The sequence below is a fragment of the Erpetoichthys calabaricus genome, chromosome 2 (genome assembly GCF_900747795.2).
Source record: "Erpetoichthys calabaricus chromosome 2, fErpCal1.3, whole genome shotgun sequence".
Classification (NCBI taxonomy): domain Eukaryota; kingdom Metazoa; phylum Chordata; class Cladistia; order Polypteriformes; family Polypteridae; genus Erpetoichthys; species Erpetoichthys calabaricus.
In genome coordinates, this window is record NC_041395.2 from 92208185 (window position 1) to 92228347 (window position 20163).

Below are 20163 nucleotides of genomic sequence, written 5' to 3' on the forward strand. Positions count from 1 at the left end.
GACTTTGCTAAAGAATATCTAAAAAAGCCAGCACAGTTCTGGAAAAACATTCTTTGGACAGATGAAACCAAGATCAACCTCTACCAGAATGATGGTAAGAAAAAAAGTATGGAGAAGGCGTGGAACAGCTCATTATCCAAAGCATACCACATCATCTGTAAAACACGGTGGAGGCAGTGTGATGGCTTGGGCGTGCATGGCTGCCAGTGGCACTGGGACACTAGTGTTTATTGATGATGTGACACAGGACAGAAGCAGCCGAATGAATTCTGGGGTGTTCAGAGACATACTGTCTGCTCAAATCTAGCTAAATGCAGTCAAACTGATTGGGCGGCGTTTCATGATACAGATGGACAATGACCCAAAACATACAGCCAAAGCAACCCAGGAGTTTATTAAAACAAAAAAGTGGAAAATTCTTGAATGGCCAAGTCAGTCACCTGATCTTAACCCAATTGAGCATGCATTTCACTTGTTGAAGACTAAATTTCAGACAAAAAGGCCCACAAACAAACAGCAACTGAAAGCCGCTGCAGTAAAGGCCTGGCAGAGCATTAAAAAGGAGGAAACCCAGCATCTGGTGATGTCCATGAGTTCAAGACTTCAGGCTATAATTGCCAGCAAAGGGTTTTCAACCAAGTATTAGAAATGAACATTTTATTTCCAGTTATTTAATTTATCCAATTACTTTTGAGCCCCTGAAATGAAGGGATTGTGTTAAAAAAATGCTTTAGTTGCCTCACATTTTTATGCAATCGTTTTGTTCACCCCACTGAATTAAAACTGAAAGTCTGCACTTCAACTACATCTGAGTTGTTTCATTTAAAATTCATTGTGGTAATGTACAGAACCAAAATTAGAAAAAAGTTGATGAAATGCAGCAAAATATGTTATAACATTATACAGATAAAATGTTAACATCATTTAAATAATCTATATTTTTAATAATTAAACATGTGAGGACACGGTGTCACAACACTATCAAGGAGCTGGTGTCCCGTTTTTGGATTGTTCTTGCCTCGTGCTGTATGCTTGCTGGGACTGGCGTGACCCTGGATGAATAGATGGATGAAATAATTAAACATGTACTACGAAAATATTTCAATGTTCCTTAAAAGTTTTGAAGCAACGGAGTTCAGATGGCTTTACATCTATTACAGAGCTGATTGTGTGGCGATTGGTTACTTGGAGAAAGAAAAGGAAGGACAGGAATTGGTTAGTACTTTTGAAAGAGACAGTACTGCTGCAATAAACTATTTAATCGAAGGTAACGCACAGCGCAGCAAGCATCTTGTGGGAGGCAGGAACAATCTCTGGACAGGGCACTGGCTCGTCACTATCATTGTGCCACCGTGTTCCCAAGTTTAATACATGCTTTAACTCCTATCATCATGAAAATGATATCAAGTATACATCTCAGTATTTTAATTATTCCGAGAGCTGTAATATCACGAATGTAATGAATTCTGTGTCCTGTCAGAGAAAGAGAAAGCCCGTTTAAGAAGCACGTAGTGATTCACACACATCGAGCACATAGAAGAGCACATACAAAACAAAGCATTTAATGTGCTACTTTAATTTACTAGTTTCACAAATACCATCATAACTAAATGATTTTAAGATGAAGTTTATGACATTCTACTTTATTGATAAAATAAACTATGTGATTAAAGTGGAAATTTCGAGATTAAAGTTAACATTTCGAGCTTTTTCCCCCACTGTGTCTCTATTTTTTTTTCTTTTCTCTGTACCCTAATAAGCTTCCATATGACACTCAGACGGTGGGCTACGACTCTTCTTTTCACGGTGACTTTGATATCTGACAACTTCTTTTTTTATTTTGGGCACTGTGCGACTTTGTGAACTTGAGCTTTCGAGTTTCTCCGACACACTATGTCACTCAATCAACTTCCTTTTGTTGTTTATACTACTGTTTAAACCAACAAATAGAACGTTTTTCTTTGTCTCCACTTGGTATTCACTGAAATTCTTCTATTTTCCCCCATGCTTTTGCCTTTGCCTTTTCACAGAACGCTGAGCGTAAGGGCTATTTATATTGGTTTGCATATTCAAAGAGGCGTAATTCTGGGAAGAGTTGGGGTGGGGCAGCAGGCACGTGCATGTACATTACTTTTCATGCTGACCAAGATTTATGGAGTGGAAGAATGTGTAAGTTGGCAAACATACAGATTTATGCATCTGGATTTTTTTGTGTGTACACACATTTCTGCCTTTGTCTGTACGCCATGTTTTAGTGTGAATTCTACGCACGGTGTTATGCATGAGGCCCCTGGAGCCTAATTTATTAAAAATGGTAGAATAATACTAAATCTAAATGTATGATTGTTTTTAAAAGTTTTTATGAATGATTTTTCAAATGTCCATACGCACAAATAATGTTCCTAAATCCTTCCCACTCATTACCTGTTTAAGACAAAAAAATCATGTTGTAATTACTGCCAATGAATGATTGCTTCATCTACATTCAGGCTAAAGTCTCAGATATGCATATGTGGTAGGATATAATGCCATATAGACTGCAAGAAATCCTGTATAACTAACTCTATCATTAAGTAACAAGTTCTGAGCAAAAAGAGAAATATATTTTCAACTTACAAAGAGGTTCTGTTGACAGAGAAAGAGACCAATAGAAATATTTTAGATTGTACTGAATCCTACAAGATTGACAAAGAGTAGGCTGAGACTTTCTTGGCACATTTGCAATCTCTCTGAAAGGTCCCTTTTGTAAGAAACCCCCAAGCACTGAGAGATCTTTCATTTCCACTAGAAATAGCATGGTTACACATTGCAGAGGTGTTATGAGTGGTGAGCAGCTGCTTGAAGAGGTGTATAAGTTGGCTAACAAGTCGCTCATCATTAGTGAAAAATTCTAGCTTACCTTAGAAAATGTACTTTAACTCTCTAATAAAACAAATGCTGCCATGGTTGCTTAATCTTTAAAAGATTTCATACACATTCAGTATATATTACCATGGTTCCTTAATGTTCAAAGATTTCATACACACATACATTTTATATACTGTATATATAATGTGTGATATTTAAAATAATGAGACAGAAACCGTGAGTATAAACAGAACACATTTTGTGTTGCATGTTTTTATTTAAATGGATTTGAACAGTCATATTTTGAATGCCAGTGTTGATTTTCATGTAAGATCCATGGAATTTAAGATTAAATGTGTTTGTACCATGGTTTTATAAATGAGGCCCCTGGGGTGTTTTGCATTTGTTTCATTTTTGAATGTTTTTTCCTCATCAAGTTGCAATCTATTAATCATTTATTGTCATAGGATCAACATTGTCACATGTTCTTTATTTGATATTTTTTAACACATTGTCCATAGCTGTCTTATTGTCCATAATTTCATTATTGTGCATTTTCTTAGTTTGATTTATTTTATTACTGTGGTGTTTTATTAACTTTTGTACACATAACTGATAGCAGGTCTCGGTTAGTACAAATACAGTGTATATACTTATCAGATGATTATAGTTGACTTCTTTTGTCAATTTTGTCTCTCCATCTCCTATAGTGGAGCAAGTTTTTTGAAACTCATACAGAACCTGGGCCCAGAGAATGCTGCTACCCTCCTTATGGCAGTTCTAATTGAGCATAAGCTGTTGATCCATTCACTGCGTCCAGATGTCTTAACCAGTGTGAGCGAAGCCCTTGTATCTGTGAGTGGTATATCTGTATTTTTACTTTTTACAGCAAACATACTATGCCTGGTCTAACAATTGTTTCTGTTAGGGCATAGGTCAGCTCTTCCCAACTTACATTTAGCAGGTTTCTGGATGACCTCTTAACTATGCCACACTGTATTGTGAACATGAGATGGATTGCATATGTACAACCTTAGCATAATCTAAAAAAGATCATTAATTCAGCATGAGTAAATAGACCACATTCTGAATGTAGTCCTTCTCCATTTTTCCACCTCCAAATTGTACATCTAGGCATGAATTTGAACCCATGTCAATGAGCCCTATGAGTAATTTCCTTAATGACCAATTCTAAAATTACATTTCACTGTCAAAAAAAAACTTAAAATTTATTAAATTGCTTGCCAATAGTAAAACTTCACTTTCAATTTATTAAATCTAAAGCCTCATTTTCTATAGTTTAGAATGTGCACCACAGTTGATTTTGTTATTATTTGAAATAGTAAATAACACATTATTGGTTAATTTAAAATTAATTTGTATTGTCTTTCCTTTGTCTAGATGACGTTCCCACTCCGCTGGCAATGCCCCTATATCCCCCTCTGTCCACTGAATTTGGTTGATGTACTGTGTGCACCAATGCCTTTCATTGTTGGTGTCCACTCTAGCTATTTTGATCTCTATGACCCTCCTCATGATGTCATCTGCATTGATCTGGACACCAATACTATCTTCTAGTGAGTTACTTTCCATTAATGTATTTTGTTGTGATTCCATCAATGTTAAATTAGACTTTTTGTTGATATTATTAGATGTAACATCAATGTAGATTTCATCTGTGACATCTGTATTTTCTACAAATGTAACCCTGTAATCTATGAAAATATTTCAAATTCATTTTGATTTTCTCACTGCATTACCTTTAGTTTTTGTCTATTTATTATCATTGAATTGAATGCGTAATACTTTCCTGGATTTATATGCACAATGTAATTCCAATAATTCACCACATTTTCTGAAAAACTGAAAAATACATTGGTAATGTAGTGGGTGACTAAAAATTTGCACAATCCCATAAACCCAAGTCTGACTGACTTACTGTATAAATATTTGTATCTTAAACATTATAGAAGATATATCTTAATTCCAGCACTCCATAAAAATTACCATTCCATGCTTTCAAAATATTTTTATTATGACTAGTAGGGGGCTTTAACCCCCTGCTCTCCACTACACACCAGCCACATCGCGTCTCTGCCACTCTTGTATGTGGATTTCACTTTCACCAAACAACAAATCTTTTAATTCTCGTGGATACGCCTCTTCATTGGGAAGAAACGCTACTTTTCCTTGATGGCAACACAAATTAGATGATCTACAAGTCTCCGATTTAAAGTTTAAAGCCAAACAATATCTACATACTTCTGTCTTATCACCTATGTCCATATATTTGATCTCTCTTCACTGTTCCGTAATTTCACTGAGTAATAATTTCCATTTGTTAGCACTAATGCCATCTTTATCAGTTTTCTGAGACTTTCAAATTTTAGTACTTTTATAATCTCTATCCTGCTCTACATGTGTATCGCGCCAATGTTTTTGAACCTCTTTATGACGTTCTACTTTGTCTTCTACTCTTTGTCTTTTATTTCTGACCCTGCTTGGAGCTGAGAGCGCAGGAGCTATGTATGACCATAGCATTCACACGAATGAGAAGTGATTGGACTGTAGCTGTGGTTGTAAATGTTTGAGAGGTTGGCGGGACTTGTCAAAATCTCTTGGCAAAAAGTCTTGTCTCGTGGGATCTGAAATTATCTCTCGCGGGATCTGAAATTATCTCTCGCGGGAGTTGAAATTATCTCAGAGAAAGTCTCATCCCAGGATTTCCTTGTATAATAGAGAGATATGTTTTTTTTTTGTTTTGAGATCACAATGTTGACAGCCACATGTAAAAGTTGAAATTAAAGATGTTCTTAAAAACTTTGCTATCTTGAGTTCATATTACCTGCAAATCAGCAGCATCATGATTATCTCTCCACATGAAGTATGTGCTTCACTTCAGTGGCGCAGTGGTAGTGCTGCTGCTTTGCAGTAAGGAGACTGTGGAAGATTGTGGGTTCGCTTCCTGGTTCCTCCCTGTGTGGATAGCACTTTGTGTACTGAGAAAAGTGCTATATAAATGTAATGAATTATTATTATTATTCTCCTTGATAACATTATTTTGCACGCACTGACACAACAGAAGTTCACCGATGCATGAAGTTTATATCAGTGTTTATTTGCACTGTCTTGTTTTGCCCCGTGATAACAATTCCATGTGTTGTACTTGGGTATCCAAAAAAAACATACTGCTTATTAGTAACATAAAACAGCATACCATTAATTATGTTAGAAATTCACAAATAAAAAAAATTATGAAAGTTAATAATTTGTTCCAAATTTTAAATATTAGTGTTTAACAGATTTATGGTTAAAGAACAATTGAAGAAAAAAATTGGGAGTGGTCTCCCCTAGACTTTCTTGTATTCTCAGATATAGGGATGGATATTATAAGACAATAATTATATTTTTATATTATGTACATTAAAGAACCATCAACAACAAATCAAATTAATAATATATTGAACAATTATTATAAAAGTAAAGTTGAATAAATCAGACTCTGCAGCTGCATGAATAAAAGGTAAAGTACTACTTCCGGTTAACAGAAGTAGCCCAAAAGTTGATAGAAATCTACATTTTGTACCTAATACTTGTATGCAAAATTTGGTTGACCTAAGTGAAAGCATACTCAAGTTATCGTGCTTACATACGCACACACACAGACAGACACACAGACATAATTCCAAAAATTTTATTTTTGAACTCCAGGAGGTCTAAAATATCAAGGTTCATCAAAATCTCAAAGTGGACTTTTTGGGGGATTTTAATACTTTCCCTATACTTTGTATACAAGAAAGTCAGGGAGGTCTAAAACTTTGAGATTCGTCAAAATCTCGACTTCGAATCTTTGGACAATTACAATACTTTCCCTATACTTTGTATACGAGAAAGTAAAAATATACAATCGGACTGCAACAAACTGGTGACTTGTCAGGAGCTGTTTACTGAATTATGCCCATTGCTGTTGAGATGTGCTCCATTTCCCTGAGACCATGGACTAGATTAAGCAGGTTAGAGATTGTATGTACTACATGTATGCATATTAAAACTAGGAACTGACAACTTTGGTGCATGTCTTGTCAAAAAACAAAAAGATCTTTAATACGTTAGTTAGTATTATGACATAGGGAATATTTTGCTATTTTAACCTAGCAAAGCTTGTCAATACCTTTTACCCAACTTTTACAAAGTATCATTTTTTTTTACCTGGTAACCTAATCCACATATCAGTAGCTTTCTGAGTGAAAAGAAACCTTCTAAATTTGTGCAAAGGGTACCCTTAATGACTTCCATCTGTACCCAAGCGTTCTTGTTGAAGAATGATTGAATCCACTGTAGTAATCTTAATTTGGTTAATCTCCATTTGGTTAAACTCATAGTGTATACCTGTAGTCTTCTCTGAATCTTCTCAAGGAGCAGTTGTTTTTTTTTTTTTTTTTATACAACTTGACTAGAAATGCACAAGGTGTTCCAGTAGTTTAAGAATATCCCATGGCATGTAGTCCAACAATTACATGAGCTTCTTATATCTAAATTAATATACCAACACATTTTCTTAACAGGTTTATAAATTATTTGTTTGTTGCTTTATGTCTGCATAAAAAGATTAGGTTTGTGTCCTGGGGGTTCCAGCATGTGTGTTGTCTTGTGCTGGATTGATGATCTATCTTAGGTGTTGTTCTTGCCTAAGGCCGTATGAAGATGGGGGAGTTCTAGCAGCCCCACAGCCCAGCCTTTGATAAGTGGGTTAGAAAGATATATGGATGAATCTTGGTATTAAATGACACAGAACAGATTTGACTTAGAGAATGAAAATTGCACAAAGGAAATTCACATATACTATAATTACATTATATTTGATTACCATTTTATCCATCTGACATCTAAAATAAATATATAAAAATACTAAATGTTTCTTTAAGCATATTAAATACTGTACAGGGTGATAGAAAGAGACATAATATTGTTTTGGTCTCCTCCTTCCATCCATTATCTGGAAGTGTTGATTTCTGTTTCATTTGAGCAAAATAATATTAACTCTGAAAATGCTTCCCTGTAGTAGTGAAGGTATGCATCTCTTACATTATAAGATACAACTTGGGTTTTCCTAAAGAGTACATAGTGTATTTGTTAGATTGCTGACTTTTTTGTAGTTCATAAAATTAATAAGTTTAGTGTTCCCTTAATTATTGGAGAGATACTAGTACAGCAAAAAAAAAAACATTTTATGCTTTAGTATGTGCATAATGTGCAATATTTAGTGAGCTCTGACACCGTGACTTGAGCAGTGACACAAACTCCAGTTGTTTTTGTTCCTTTTCACTTCCGAATTGAATTAGCAGAATCAAAAAAGGATAGGTTAATTCATGTATTATTCAAGGAGGACAAGTGTCCTAAAACATCACTGTATCAGATTATGTGTTGAACAGCAAATTGTAAAAGCTAGAAAAAAACTGTATAGTAGGGCTTTTTAAATGGAGTTAAATGATTTATGAAAAGCAATCAATAGCCAGGATATAAACATAAATATCAGCATCTTGCTGGGCATTCCTGCCTCATGCATCTCTGATGGTGCCAAAGGGCAAAGTTGAATCTTTTGCTTATTTATTTCCGGGATATCTTGAGGTGGAGGAGCAGTAGCAGGGATGTCTCCTTACCATTCCAGTGCAGCTGACCCTAGGACCCTTGTTTTTCCTATACCTTATTCTTCTGTCTTAGCCAGAACCAGAAGCTCTGTTTCCCTGAATGCCTTCCTTTATCTTAATCCATTAACTCTCAGGCATTTCAGAAACGCTGGTTTGAGATTCCAATGAAGCCTCTGCAACTGCTTCAACATGATAGATGGTTGCATTCTACTCTGCTTACCTGAATTTTGCTATCCGCTCCATGTATCTATCCTTCTTTCTTTTAAAAGCCACCTCCATTCCTTCCTTCTATGGAACCGTAAGCTCTATTATTACCTCTGTCTTCACAGAGATGAACCACAGGATGATGTATTTGCACAAGAAGATTATGGTAATCTCAGTCAGGAACTTCAGCTGAGACTCGAGGAACACTTTAATGCTCCACTCATCTCTCGGTACCAGGACTGACCTCGTCTTCCTGGAGCTGCAAGTTTGGGTTTGGTACATCACAGACTGGCAAGCTGACTCTAGGCCGTACTGTAACCTCGTACTGGAGGTTGCTGAGGCTTGGGAGAATGTCATAAATGGACCTAATGAGAAAGCTTAATGTCTGGCTTGAGGTGTGTTCCATGTGTCAGCCCAGGTTATTGGCTCTGCTGGTTACAACCTGCAAGGTTGTCCTTCTCCCTTGCTTCCCTTGGGTCATGGTTCTCAGGTTATACTTCTCCTCTTAAATTTTAACCACTTCAGAGATCACCAGCTCTTTCATCTCCTTTATTGAGGATTTGGACCACATCTTAGTAGTAGATCCCAACTCAAACCCCTCATTCTCCGGCTGTGTCTGTTGATCTCAGTATGTTGCAGTCAGTTGATGGCCTGTCTGACTGCTTGCTCTGCCTTCCACTTGGGTCTTGGTGTTTAGCGTTGATTTGTCAAAAGAGTCCTATAGCTCAAAATTAATTGACTTCAGTAGCAGTTGGAGTAAGTTCTTGCCGAACAGGGCTGTGTTGTAGAGACAATGGTGAAGACCTAGCCACTTGTGAATAAAGCTGTTGGCTTTTACGTCCATCTTTACTACTGCAGATAAAGTAATCACACACAATTTCAAGGGTCGAATCAGCTGCGGGCATAAGATGAACTGGTAACACTAGACCTTGAGCATCCCTGGGAGTTTATTTCTGTTGATTCCGTCCACTCCGTCACTGAAAAGATTCATAACAGCAGCCATGCCTTTTGTCTTACAGATTGGCTGAATGAAGTCTTCCTTGGTTTCTCTACCAGCAAAGAAACTTCTTCTCTGCTGACAGAGTAAAAGATGTGATCATTCCTGATTTCTTTTTGAATTGATAGGCTGCGAGACTTAGATGGTTTTATTTTCATGCTGTCCCAAATAAGGAGTTCATCAAGCCTTTTCGCAAGCCAGGCTATATATGCTGCTGCTGCATGGAGTAGGGTGGTATGGTAACATCATCCATATTGCTCCACAAGGCTGACAAGTGATGGTCCTGTTTGAGATCTGACTCCCTTTACCATTTGCGAATTAGGATTACTTCAAAGTCTGCTGTGAACATGGTAGCAGTGATTGAGCACTTCGTTACTGTTCCTATCTCAAGCTGATGCCAGCCAGTTTTTGCCTCCAATGTTATACAACAGACATGGAAATTGCTGAAGTACTTAACTTTCAGATTCATGAATTTGCAGTCTCCTATGAATTGGCACTTTGGACCACCCACAGCTGCATTTCCTCAGGACCCTTTTCTCATTATTGTTGCCTTTCCAGTAGGTTCTGTATAATCCATCCTATCTGGCCCAGTCAAAACTACTTCAAAATATAAAATAAGGAAATGTGAAGCAAGCTGTTCACTACCAATTTTTGGTGGGCAGGTTGTTTTGAAATGGTGATTGCTAAAGATCATCATTTGTGGACCAAATGCTGAAAAGCCAAGTAAAATTTGTTTGGAAAATAGGGACACTCAGAAATGAATAGTCTTCTGAGTACCTCCAATCTATTTGATCGCGGTCTACTTCTTGATGATCCATTTGATTCAATTATTTAATCAGCTTCCATTTTGTTAATATTAGCTATGTTTTTTCCATGAAAAAATCTTTGTTTTAAGTTGTTAAATCTGTTTACAATTGATGAATTTTTCTTATACTTTGTCCAGCTAGTTTTATTTTCTGATTTGCTGAGGAACATTTTTGTATGCTGTTGTCATGGAACTTTTCTAGGCCTCTCTACCTTTAAAAGTGTTTCTGAAGATCAAAAACAGAATAAAATCTAAGCTATCAGCAGGTAACATTAGTTTGTAGCTTCATATTTTTTGTGGTGACTCAGATTCTTGTACTGATCCAGCTACTGTCTGTAATGTACAAAATTTTACAGTGAGAGTATTGTCTTGTTATGACTCAATGTTGGATGAACACCGACTAGAAGGCAAGTTTATAAACGCAATTAGAGATAAAGTTGAAATTATAGAAAATCTCTTTTATTGCCAAACCTACATATAAGAAGATGTTTATTTTTTGTATAAATTGTACGTCTCTTTCTGCTTTCCCCATTGCTGACACAGTAGGTCAGTGTGTGCTGTATTTGCTCCCAATATCTTAAATATCTCTCTATTATAAAAAAAAATCCTGGAGAGAAACAGTAGGGCATCGAGATGTGATCTTCACGTTAAGATCACAGAAGACAGTTAAAAGACCCGCGAGGACCTTAAACATGAGACATTGTGCCAAGAGATTGACCCAGGACCGTATCGCGATGATGTAGAACATGAGATTCTTGCAAGACAGGCCCTACTTACAATCAATATCAAATAAGACAACAGGGCAGCAAAACATTCAGTCATGTGAAGGATTTGAGCACGCACAGATCCAGGGTCTTAGCGCATATAAAGCGTATAAGAACAATACGTTATAAATGAAACGCTGACGACTAAGCGAAGAAGAAAGCAGCGTGGAGAAAAGAGACTTAAAAGCGTTGGAGAGAGAAAAAAGCAAAAATAATCTAGGTGCAAATTCAGAAAATAAGAAAAGTCATTATCAGCCCGTAACAAGTGGAATTGAAACAAAGCACGTCCAATCAGGCTCAATATTAAAAGACAGAGTAAAAGACAAAGTAGAACTTCATAAACACATTCACAGACGTTGGCGCTATACACATGCAGAGCAGATTATGAAAGCAATGTAATTCGAAAGTCTCAAAAAAAAAATTACCAAATGTGGAGAAAGTTAAAGAATATGAAAGTAGGAAAATTGGAAAGTATAATAAAAAGAAAGTAAAGATCACTGCAGTAGCACAAACAAACAAATTATTACTCGAAAAAGGGAAAATAATCACCACGGACTAGGTGTCATTGAAAAAAAGCAGGACAAAGTGAGGTCAGAAATAAAAGACAGAGTAGAAAACAAAGTAAAACGTCATAAAGAGGTTACAAAACAAAAGGGCCAAACACACGCAGAGCAGGTTAGAGATAATGAAAACTGGAATTCAAAAGACTCAAAAAACATAGACGCGAAACACATGCAGAGCAAGATACAGAATAGGAAAGCAGAAGAAAACGACAGTGTCAAAACAAAGAAAGTAAACATCGCATTAGTGCAAGAAAAGAGAAATTATTACTCGGTGAAATTACTAAAAGGCAAATAGAGATCGAATATATGGACACAGGTGATATGTCAGAAGTATGTAAATATTGTAAGGCTTTGAAGTTTAAGTCAGAGAATTTCAAAAACGGAGTTTACCTCACATGCATTTATTGGTTACTTTGCAAAAAAAAATGATTAACTGCTGATGATGCAGATCGCTTTGTCTGTGCTGAAATTCCAAACAGAGAAACCTATCCTGAATTATGGTACAAAGTCATTAAACACATGTCTCACTGACCTCATTTAAAAGAGTCAGCATATTGGGACTCGAAAGATTCCAAATATCATTTTTACATAAGTTCTGAAATAAAAGTGAAACTAATGAAATAACAACAATTCAAAGAGCAGAGCAGAGCCCCCTAGTAAAAAGTAAAAATTATCATTGTGTTTCTGCTTGTCAGCCAAAATACTGGTGAATATGAATATTAATTATAAATATTGAATGTGAATATAATCCTTGTTTTATACTTCATCAGGACAGTCCATCTTTAATATTAAGTGCAGACATACAAATATTATGTCAAAAGTACAAGGCAACCTGTGAATACATCATCATATCTTAAAAGTAATATAACATTCTGGAAACTCTTGTTCTGCATGGGCTTTTCTCCCCAACCCTAAAAATGTGCTGATTAGGTTGACTGATTATTCCAAATTGGCCCTAAAAATGTGCTGATTAGGTTGACTGATTATTCCAAATTGGCCCAGTGCAAGTGTAGTTATGCATGAGTAAGCCCTGCACTGGTCTGGTTCCCTTTTGTTTCCTGCCTTATGCCCTAGCCGCTCACTGAATATCTTTATTATAAGACATGTTCATTTTAATCTGTTCATGAATATTTAGACCATAATTATGTTACTTCAAGTCTATAGTACAATAGTATTTATTCTTAATTAGCTATCTCTTGTATGCAGTTCTGAATCTGAGAACTTTCAGAAAAAAGCTAACAGATTCATCCCAGAGTTGTAGAGTAAGAATTAAGAGGGAAAGACTGAAAGAACCAAAATGAAAGGACATCCTGACAATATGCATTTATAATTGATGGAAATAAATTAGTTGATGTAAAATACTATGTTATAGCCTTAACATCAAAGCTATAGTTTGCTGATAATTAAAATAGATTTTGTGCGTATAATAAAGTATTTTTCACACAAATATTCAGAAATGTTGATTGGATGTAATTGACCAAGAATAAATAATAATAGTAATAATAATTCTTTATATACAGTATGTAGCATCCACCTGGATGATGCAACGGAAGCCATTTTTTAACCAGTGCGCTCACCACACATTAGCTATTAGGTGGTTAAGTGGTGAGAGAGGCAGTTAGAAACGGGGAATGAAGAGGGTGCCAAATTGACTAGGCTATGGAGGGCAATTTAGCCTGGGCATCAGGATAAGGTAGTCCAGTAAGTCTTCACTCTGGAGTAGATTTGAATAGTTTGGTGTAATGAGACAAACAATGTCAGCTTGAATAGCCTATACTTACAGTGTATATCTTCTTTTTTTATATATGAACAACATAATGTTACTACAAATGTATTAAATTAGATGTACTATGTAGTTAACAAGACTGCTTGCTATACTATAGGGACATGTCAGAAATATGAAAAACGTTCAATTTTTGTTATCAGCAATAACAAAAAATATTCTTTCCATGTTGAGAAGTGAAGAAAAGAAGATATTATCTTGGCGACTGTTGCCACGTAAACCTTGCAAAGCTCTCATCCAGACACTAAGTAATCTCCATCAACAGCTGGAGAAAAGTAAGTTAATTTTTTTTTTTTGGACTTTGGCAACATTTTAAAATAGGGACTATTAATGTAACTAAGCAACATCACTTCCTGATATCCTAAAAGAACATATTGCACAGTGTAACTGTACTGTATGACTGAGAATACTGTATTTGATTGTTTATATATAGTCGGAAAAACAGATTACAGCTATTCTGTGTTTAGTAAAAACATTTTAAATTATTTATTATGATCATGTCTTATTCCACATCAACTGCTGGGTTGAAGAAATAAAAAACTTGATTGGTCAGAATGCTATGGCCATAGGACCTTTGGTAACTGAAAAAAACAGCAGTACTATAATGAAATAATCTGTTACCAAGCATAAGAATAGGGCTGTACTTGAGTAGCCAGCTTCACCGAATGTCTGTTGATGCCCAGCAACAAGATTTTGAGAAGTATTTTTATCTGCATGTATCAAACAGTGAAATTGACTTTTTTATTTGTGTGTTTTAGTTTCTCATTTCCAGTTAATTGAAACAATGAAACAAATGTACATAAGAAAATGCATGAAGTACCACACACAATGCAAAAATGCATTCCAACTTGACATACATACTTGCCCAGTTCACAAGACACACTGACTAATATGCCCTCATGGCTCCTAGATATTCCTCACATATATTGGGGTTAATACAATTGATGCTTCAACCCATTGCATCCCAGTAGTCCACTGAAAGTGTGCAGCTATCTGTTCCTGGGTACGTAAAGTGTTTGGAATGCCCTTCAAAATCCCAGAGCTACTAGGCTGTGGTAGTCACTGGCCATAATTTCCATCACTTGGAACTATAGACGCTCCTGGCCTGTGTATAGCCTGTTTTAGGCAGTAGCACCCAACCTTCCCTGATCTGATACAGAGTTTTAATGTTAGTAAAATATTCTTTTGGGTATCAGGTATATGGACATGCCATTTACAAGTCTGCCACCAATGTGTAATCCTTTAAGTGTATACCAGTTTAAGAAATTGTATTGGCTGGTGGCTGACAGCTACCACTAGTTGACAAGCACCTAGATGGCAGTAGTATAAAATATTAAAATTGTGTTAATACATCAGCCAGAATTTCATGATCTGTTTATTAGGTAAACTGTTAATTTAATTAATGTGAAAAATCTTGTGGAATTTAGTAATTTATTATTCTCTAATTCATTTTGCTTTTTTACATTATTCTTGTTCAAGGTCTCTCTGCTATATCACTGTTGCTCTAAATTATCAGAAAATTTCATGAAAAGAAAAACTTTTGCGTTCATTGCCAGACTATACTTTACAGATTTGTTCAAGTGTGATTAAAAAGCTAGTAAGTGAGTGTTTCCAGTTGTGCGTCATGATTGGAGAACCAAGGTGGTTGCCTAGAAGAACAGAAGTATTTCTTTTTTTTCTAAATAAGAACATTTTTAAGTGGGCATAACTTCAAAGTTGCATACTTAAGCTGAGTCAGTATCATGTAACAATATTTATTTGTACAGCACATTTTCATATACAAGGGGAGCTCTGAGTTCTTCATAAAAGTAATTAATAAATCAGAAAAGTTACAAAAAAAATTTAAACCAACATTTTTCATTTATCGTTTTTAATGGTATAAAAATGAGCAAATAAATGTCTTGCCTAATAAACAAACACAATTGTCATATGGGAGGAGAGGTTTGTTGTCATTTGTTTTTTTTTTAGATTTTGACTGTTAAGTGTATTTTAAAAATTTGGAATTTGTTTTTAATTTTAGGTTATTTGAAATGGCTACACAAACCAATAGTATGCTCATATTTTATTTTTGAAGCTAAAGACTAATAAAGTGTTATTGGATAATTATCATTTATTTATTTAACTAAACATCTAATTGTCATGTATTTGTTTATTAACTTAACATTTTATTTTTATATGAATATGAATATTATCAAGTAAGTAAGTAAAATGTATTTATAAAGTGCCTTTCACAGACATGACTTCACAAAGTGCTGTAAAATAATAAAACACATAAAAGTGCCATCTAAACATAACAAAACAAGAAAATTAAAAAGGAAGAGATAAAATAACAAGAACAAAACTAAAAGTGCAAGCAGAGACTACTAAGCTATGTTCAAAAAGCCTGCTTAAACATAAATGTCTTAAGTTGTTTACTAAAAGATTCAACTGACTCAGCTATGTGCAACCCTAACAGAAGGCCATTCCAAAGCCTTGATGCAACAGACTGAAAAGTACAGTCCCCACATAGCTTAGCTGGGTATGACTAAGACGCCCTGTTGCCCCAACCTAAGTGCTCAACAGGCTGTATGGCAGTGCAGGAGGCTAGTGATATACCCAGGGGCTTGTCTGCAAAGAGCTCTCTAGGTAAGCAGCAACATTTTAAAATTCATTCTGTAATAATCTGGAGGCCTGTTCAGTGCATTCTAAATGGGACTAATATGTGCCCTCCAACTAGATCGAGTTAAAAGCCTAGAAGCTGCATTTTGGACTAACTGTAGCCAAGAAATTGAGAATTTATTCAGACCAGTAGACAGGGCATTACAGTAGTCAAGACGTGAAAAGATAAAATCATGTACAAGCATCTCGAATTCTGGTCTTGAGACTACAGTCCTCAATTTAGAAAAATTTTTTTAAATGAAAGAAACAAGAGTGGCTAACATGCTTTACATGTGAATCTAGGATTAAAGACTGATGAAAAATAATCCCCAGATTACATAAATTTGACTTGGCAACTACGGGAACAGAGGCCATTTTATATGAGATATAATGTTATATATCATCTGCATAAAGGTGATGTGAGATGGCATTTAAAAGAATTTATAATCTGAGACAAAGGAAGAATGTATAAGGAAAACAGTACCTGTTCTAGGACAGAACCCTGTGGTACTCCACGAGTCAGAGAAGCAATAACAAATGTAATGTCTGCAACACCAACTGAGAAATTCCATTTAGTTAGATATGAGGAGAACCAGTCCAATACAGAACCAAAGACCCCCACACTGATGCTGTTTCAGAAAACCAGATTGAAATGGATCAAGGAGCTGCTGTTCCTCAAAAAAGGCACCAAGCTGAAGTTCAACAACCTTCTTCTAAAATTTTAGCAATGAAGGGCATGTTGAAGATAGGCCTATAATTATCCAATATAGAAGGATCCACTATTGGTTTGTTCAACAGCTGCTGAGTTACAGCATGCTTAAAGTGTGATTGAACAATACTAGACTGCAAAGAACAATTTATAATGTTCAACACATGTGGACCTATACAGTCAAAAGCTTGTAACAGCAGTGATGTAGGCAACGAATCAGAAGGACATTATGAGGGTTTTATTTTACTGATCAAGGCAGAAAGATCAGAAAGTAAAACCAACGAAAAACATTAAAAGACTCAGAAAATAAAGAAGTGTGAGTGAAAGACGAAGGAGATGGAAGTAAGTTAGCCTTAACATCATTAATCCTACTAACAAAATGCGAAAGTAGGTTATCACAGTCATTGTTCGAAACTACCTGCATATTAGTTGGAACCAGTGAAACAATATTATAAATAGTGTCAAATAAAACTTTAGGGTTTCACCTATTAGTCAAAAATAAGGTTGGAAAAAAAGCAATTCTGGCATCCCTAATCATAAAGTTAAAAGAGATGAGCAATTCCTTTAGATAAGAGCGATGAACCTCCAGATTAGTAAATTTCCATAAGCACTCAGCTTTCTGACAGGACCATCTGAGACTGCAGATAGTCATTTATCCAAGGGGCTGAATAAACAACAGAATGCTGTCAAACTTTAATAGGTGCAACCCTGTCCAAAATATCAGTACAGTGCTCATTAAAAGATTGTGCTGCTAGCTCCACATTCATCATTGCCAGCATCAAATTCAACGAACATGAGAGCAACATGAGCATACCTAGTATGAACAATAAGTCAAGTGCTTGTATACAGCTATGTACTAATCCAGTGCTCCGCAACCTTTTCTCACCTACGACACACCAAAGTTCTTCCTAGAATTCCGCGGCACATCAAAAGCCAAAATATATAGCAGTGCCGTAGCTAGGGGGGGGGGGGGGGGGGGGGGGTTGGGCTTGGTCCGCTCCGAGCTCCAGCTATTTAGGGGCGTCCAAACTACGGTACTTTCCTTTTTTTTTTTGTTCCTTGAGGAGGCGCAAAAAAAATTTTCTTTCAGCGTTGGGGTGTCAAATTTTTCACCCCCCTGGACAACATGAACTCCAGCTACGCCACTGATATATAGATATTAATTTAATACACGAATTTTACAATAATTTTTCATTTTTTATTATATGTATACATTTATTATAAGTATACATACATAAAAAACTATACTATATTTACTTTTATGCAATCTTAATAATTATAACATAATGACTGATTAATGTGATACCTTAGCTTGTTTCAATGAACACAAAAGTTTTATATTCGGCTCAATATTTGACAGCGCAACCCGAAGTTCTTGGTCAAGATCTTTTAAGCATGACCGCTTATCATTTTTAATTAACACAAGAGTTGTTTGACTTTTTTGGCGTAACTGGGATGGTTTGAATTTAGATGGCGATTTAGTTTACTGGGTGCCATTGCCTCGTTTGATAGCTGATCGCCGCAAATGATGCATTGTGGCTTTGCAGCCGTTTCGTCACCACACCACGAGAATCCATATCGAATGTAGTCGTCGTTGTACTTCCTTTTCACAATTTTGTTGTTTTTTTTTTGCAACACTTGTGCTGGGTTCTTCATCATCTGTACGTGAAGACGAATCTTTTCCACGTAAAAATGTATCCATATTTAAAGGGGTATAAAACTAAATATGAATCACACGAAGAACGTTAACCATACACAATTCAGCAACACAACTAATAGTAATGAATGATAACTACTGACGCAAGACAAGTGAATGCGACGTAGCACGACTAATAGGCCTACGTCGGCTTGAATTGAATCTATGTGAGGGTACGGAGCGCTCTGCCTATCAAAGCGTACTACGGAGTTGTCTTGCGACTACGTAGGGCCTACGGCTTAGGCGACAGGCGCCAGGCGATGGGATTTATTATTTCAGAGAAATGACACATAAAATTATGAAACCTTTAAAAGGCTATTTACGCGAATATTTCATTGCACGTATTCTCGTTATTGTGTTTCTAAGGAGGACCGTTGAAATATTATTTAGTTAGAAAATTGTCTTATTTGACCGCGTCACACCTGTATCGGCTCAAGGCACACCAGTGTGCCGTGGCACACCGGTTGCGGAGCACTGTACTAATCAGATAAGAAACAAAATCCATATTGATATAAGTAAATTCTTGAGATCTAGTATGGCAACTAGTGTGAACACTAAGAAAATAGTTTTGGTGCATTTCAAGGCAAACTTTAAACCTACTTTTGTTGTCCCACAGTGCTAGCCCCTGCTTTGGAAGAGGCGACATTGGAGTTTCTTCTTACTGATTATGACCTCATCTATGGACGACGTAAGCAATTAGAACTTGAGATCCAAGAGGCTTTTTTGAGGTTCATGAGCAGCCTTCTCAAGGGATATCGGTCGTATTTGCTGCCAATCACACAGGCCCCTTCTGAAAAGACAACAGACTCCAGTTCACTCTTCAACTTGCAGGGTAAGTGGGGCAGCAGACACTCTAAATACACTTAGTCATTGATTGGAGGTGATCTTTTTGGTATACATTAAAAATAACTTGAAATTTACATAGAAAATTTTTTAAAAAGATTAATGTCAAAGAGAGAAAACATTAATTTAGAAGATTTTACATATGTTGTGTGCTAAGCCTAAAATATAACAATAACACATCTTTTTAAATTTCTTGTTAAAGTTTAATGTATTTCTAAGTCATTTAATAAACCTTTTAAACAATTCAATCTAATAAGATGGAGAAATTCTGCCACATAAAACATTTCCATTGGTCTACTTTAGAATGTACTAATAGTTCAATATTTGTTATTTATCTTGTCACTCATAAATGTTTAAAACTTACCAGAAGTCCAATGCTCTTTCCTTTGGTTATCCTTTGTTCTAAATCACCTTCTACTGATTGATCAAATCTGTACTTAATTGTACAATATCAGTAGTACACTTACTACTTCTGGAAAGATTTAAACATTTTCAGTAGAAATAGGAAATTCTTTATCTTAATGTTCATTACAAATTGCCTAAAAGTTTTTATTAGCCCTCATGAAATCTGTTATTTTTCAGAGGTGATTTGAGGTATTAGGAAGCCATGTCAGGAAAAATAATTAAAACTTTATTCAGAACAAAGCAGGTGATATCTACGCATTCC

At 35.8% G+C, this 20163-nt stretch overlaps 1 protein-coding gene across 1 annotated transcript in view; it reads left to right on the plus strand.

The window, feature by feature from the left end:
• LOC114646119 (DENN domain-containing protein 4B-like) overlaps nt 1–20163 on the plus strand; it is a 155186-nt gene that overhangs the window by 79712 nt on the left and 55311 nt on the right. The window contains exons 9-12 of the mRNA XM_028794114.2: nt 3558–3702; nt 4249–4424; nt 13789–13886; nt 19270–19485. Of these exons, the coding sequence (XP_028649947.1) occupies nt 3558–3702; nt 4249–4424; nt 13789–13886; nt 19270–19485 (635 nt within the window). The remainder of the gene's footprint in view (nt 1–3557; nt 3703–4248; nt 4425–13788; nt 13887–19269; nt 19486–20163) is intronic.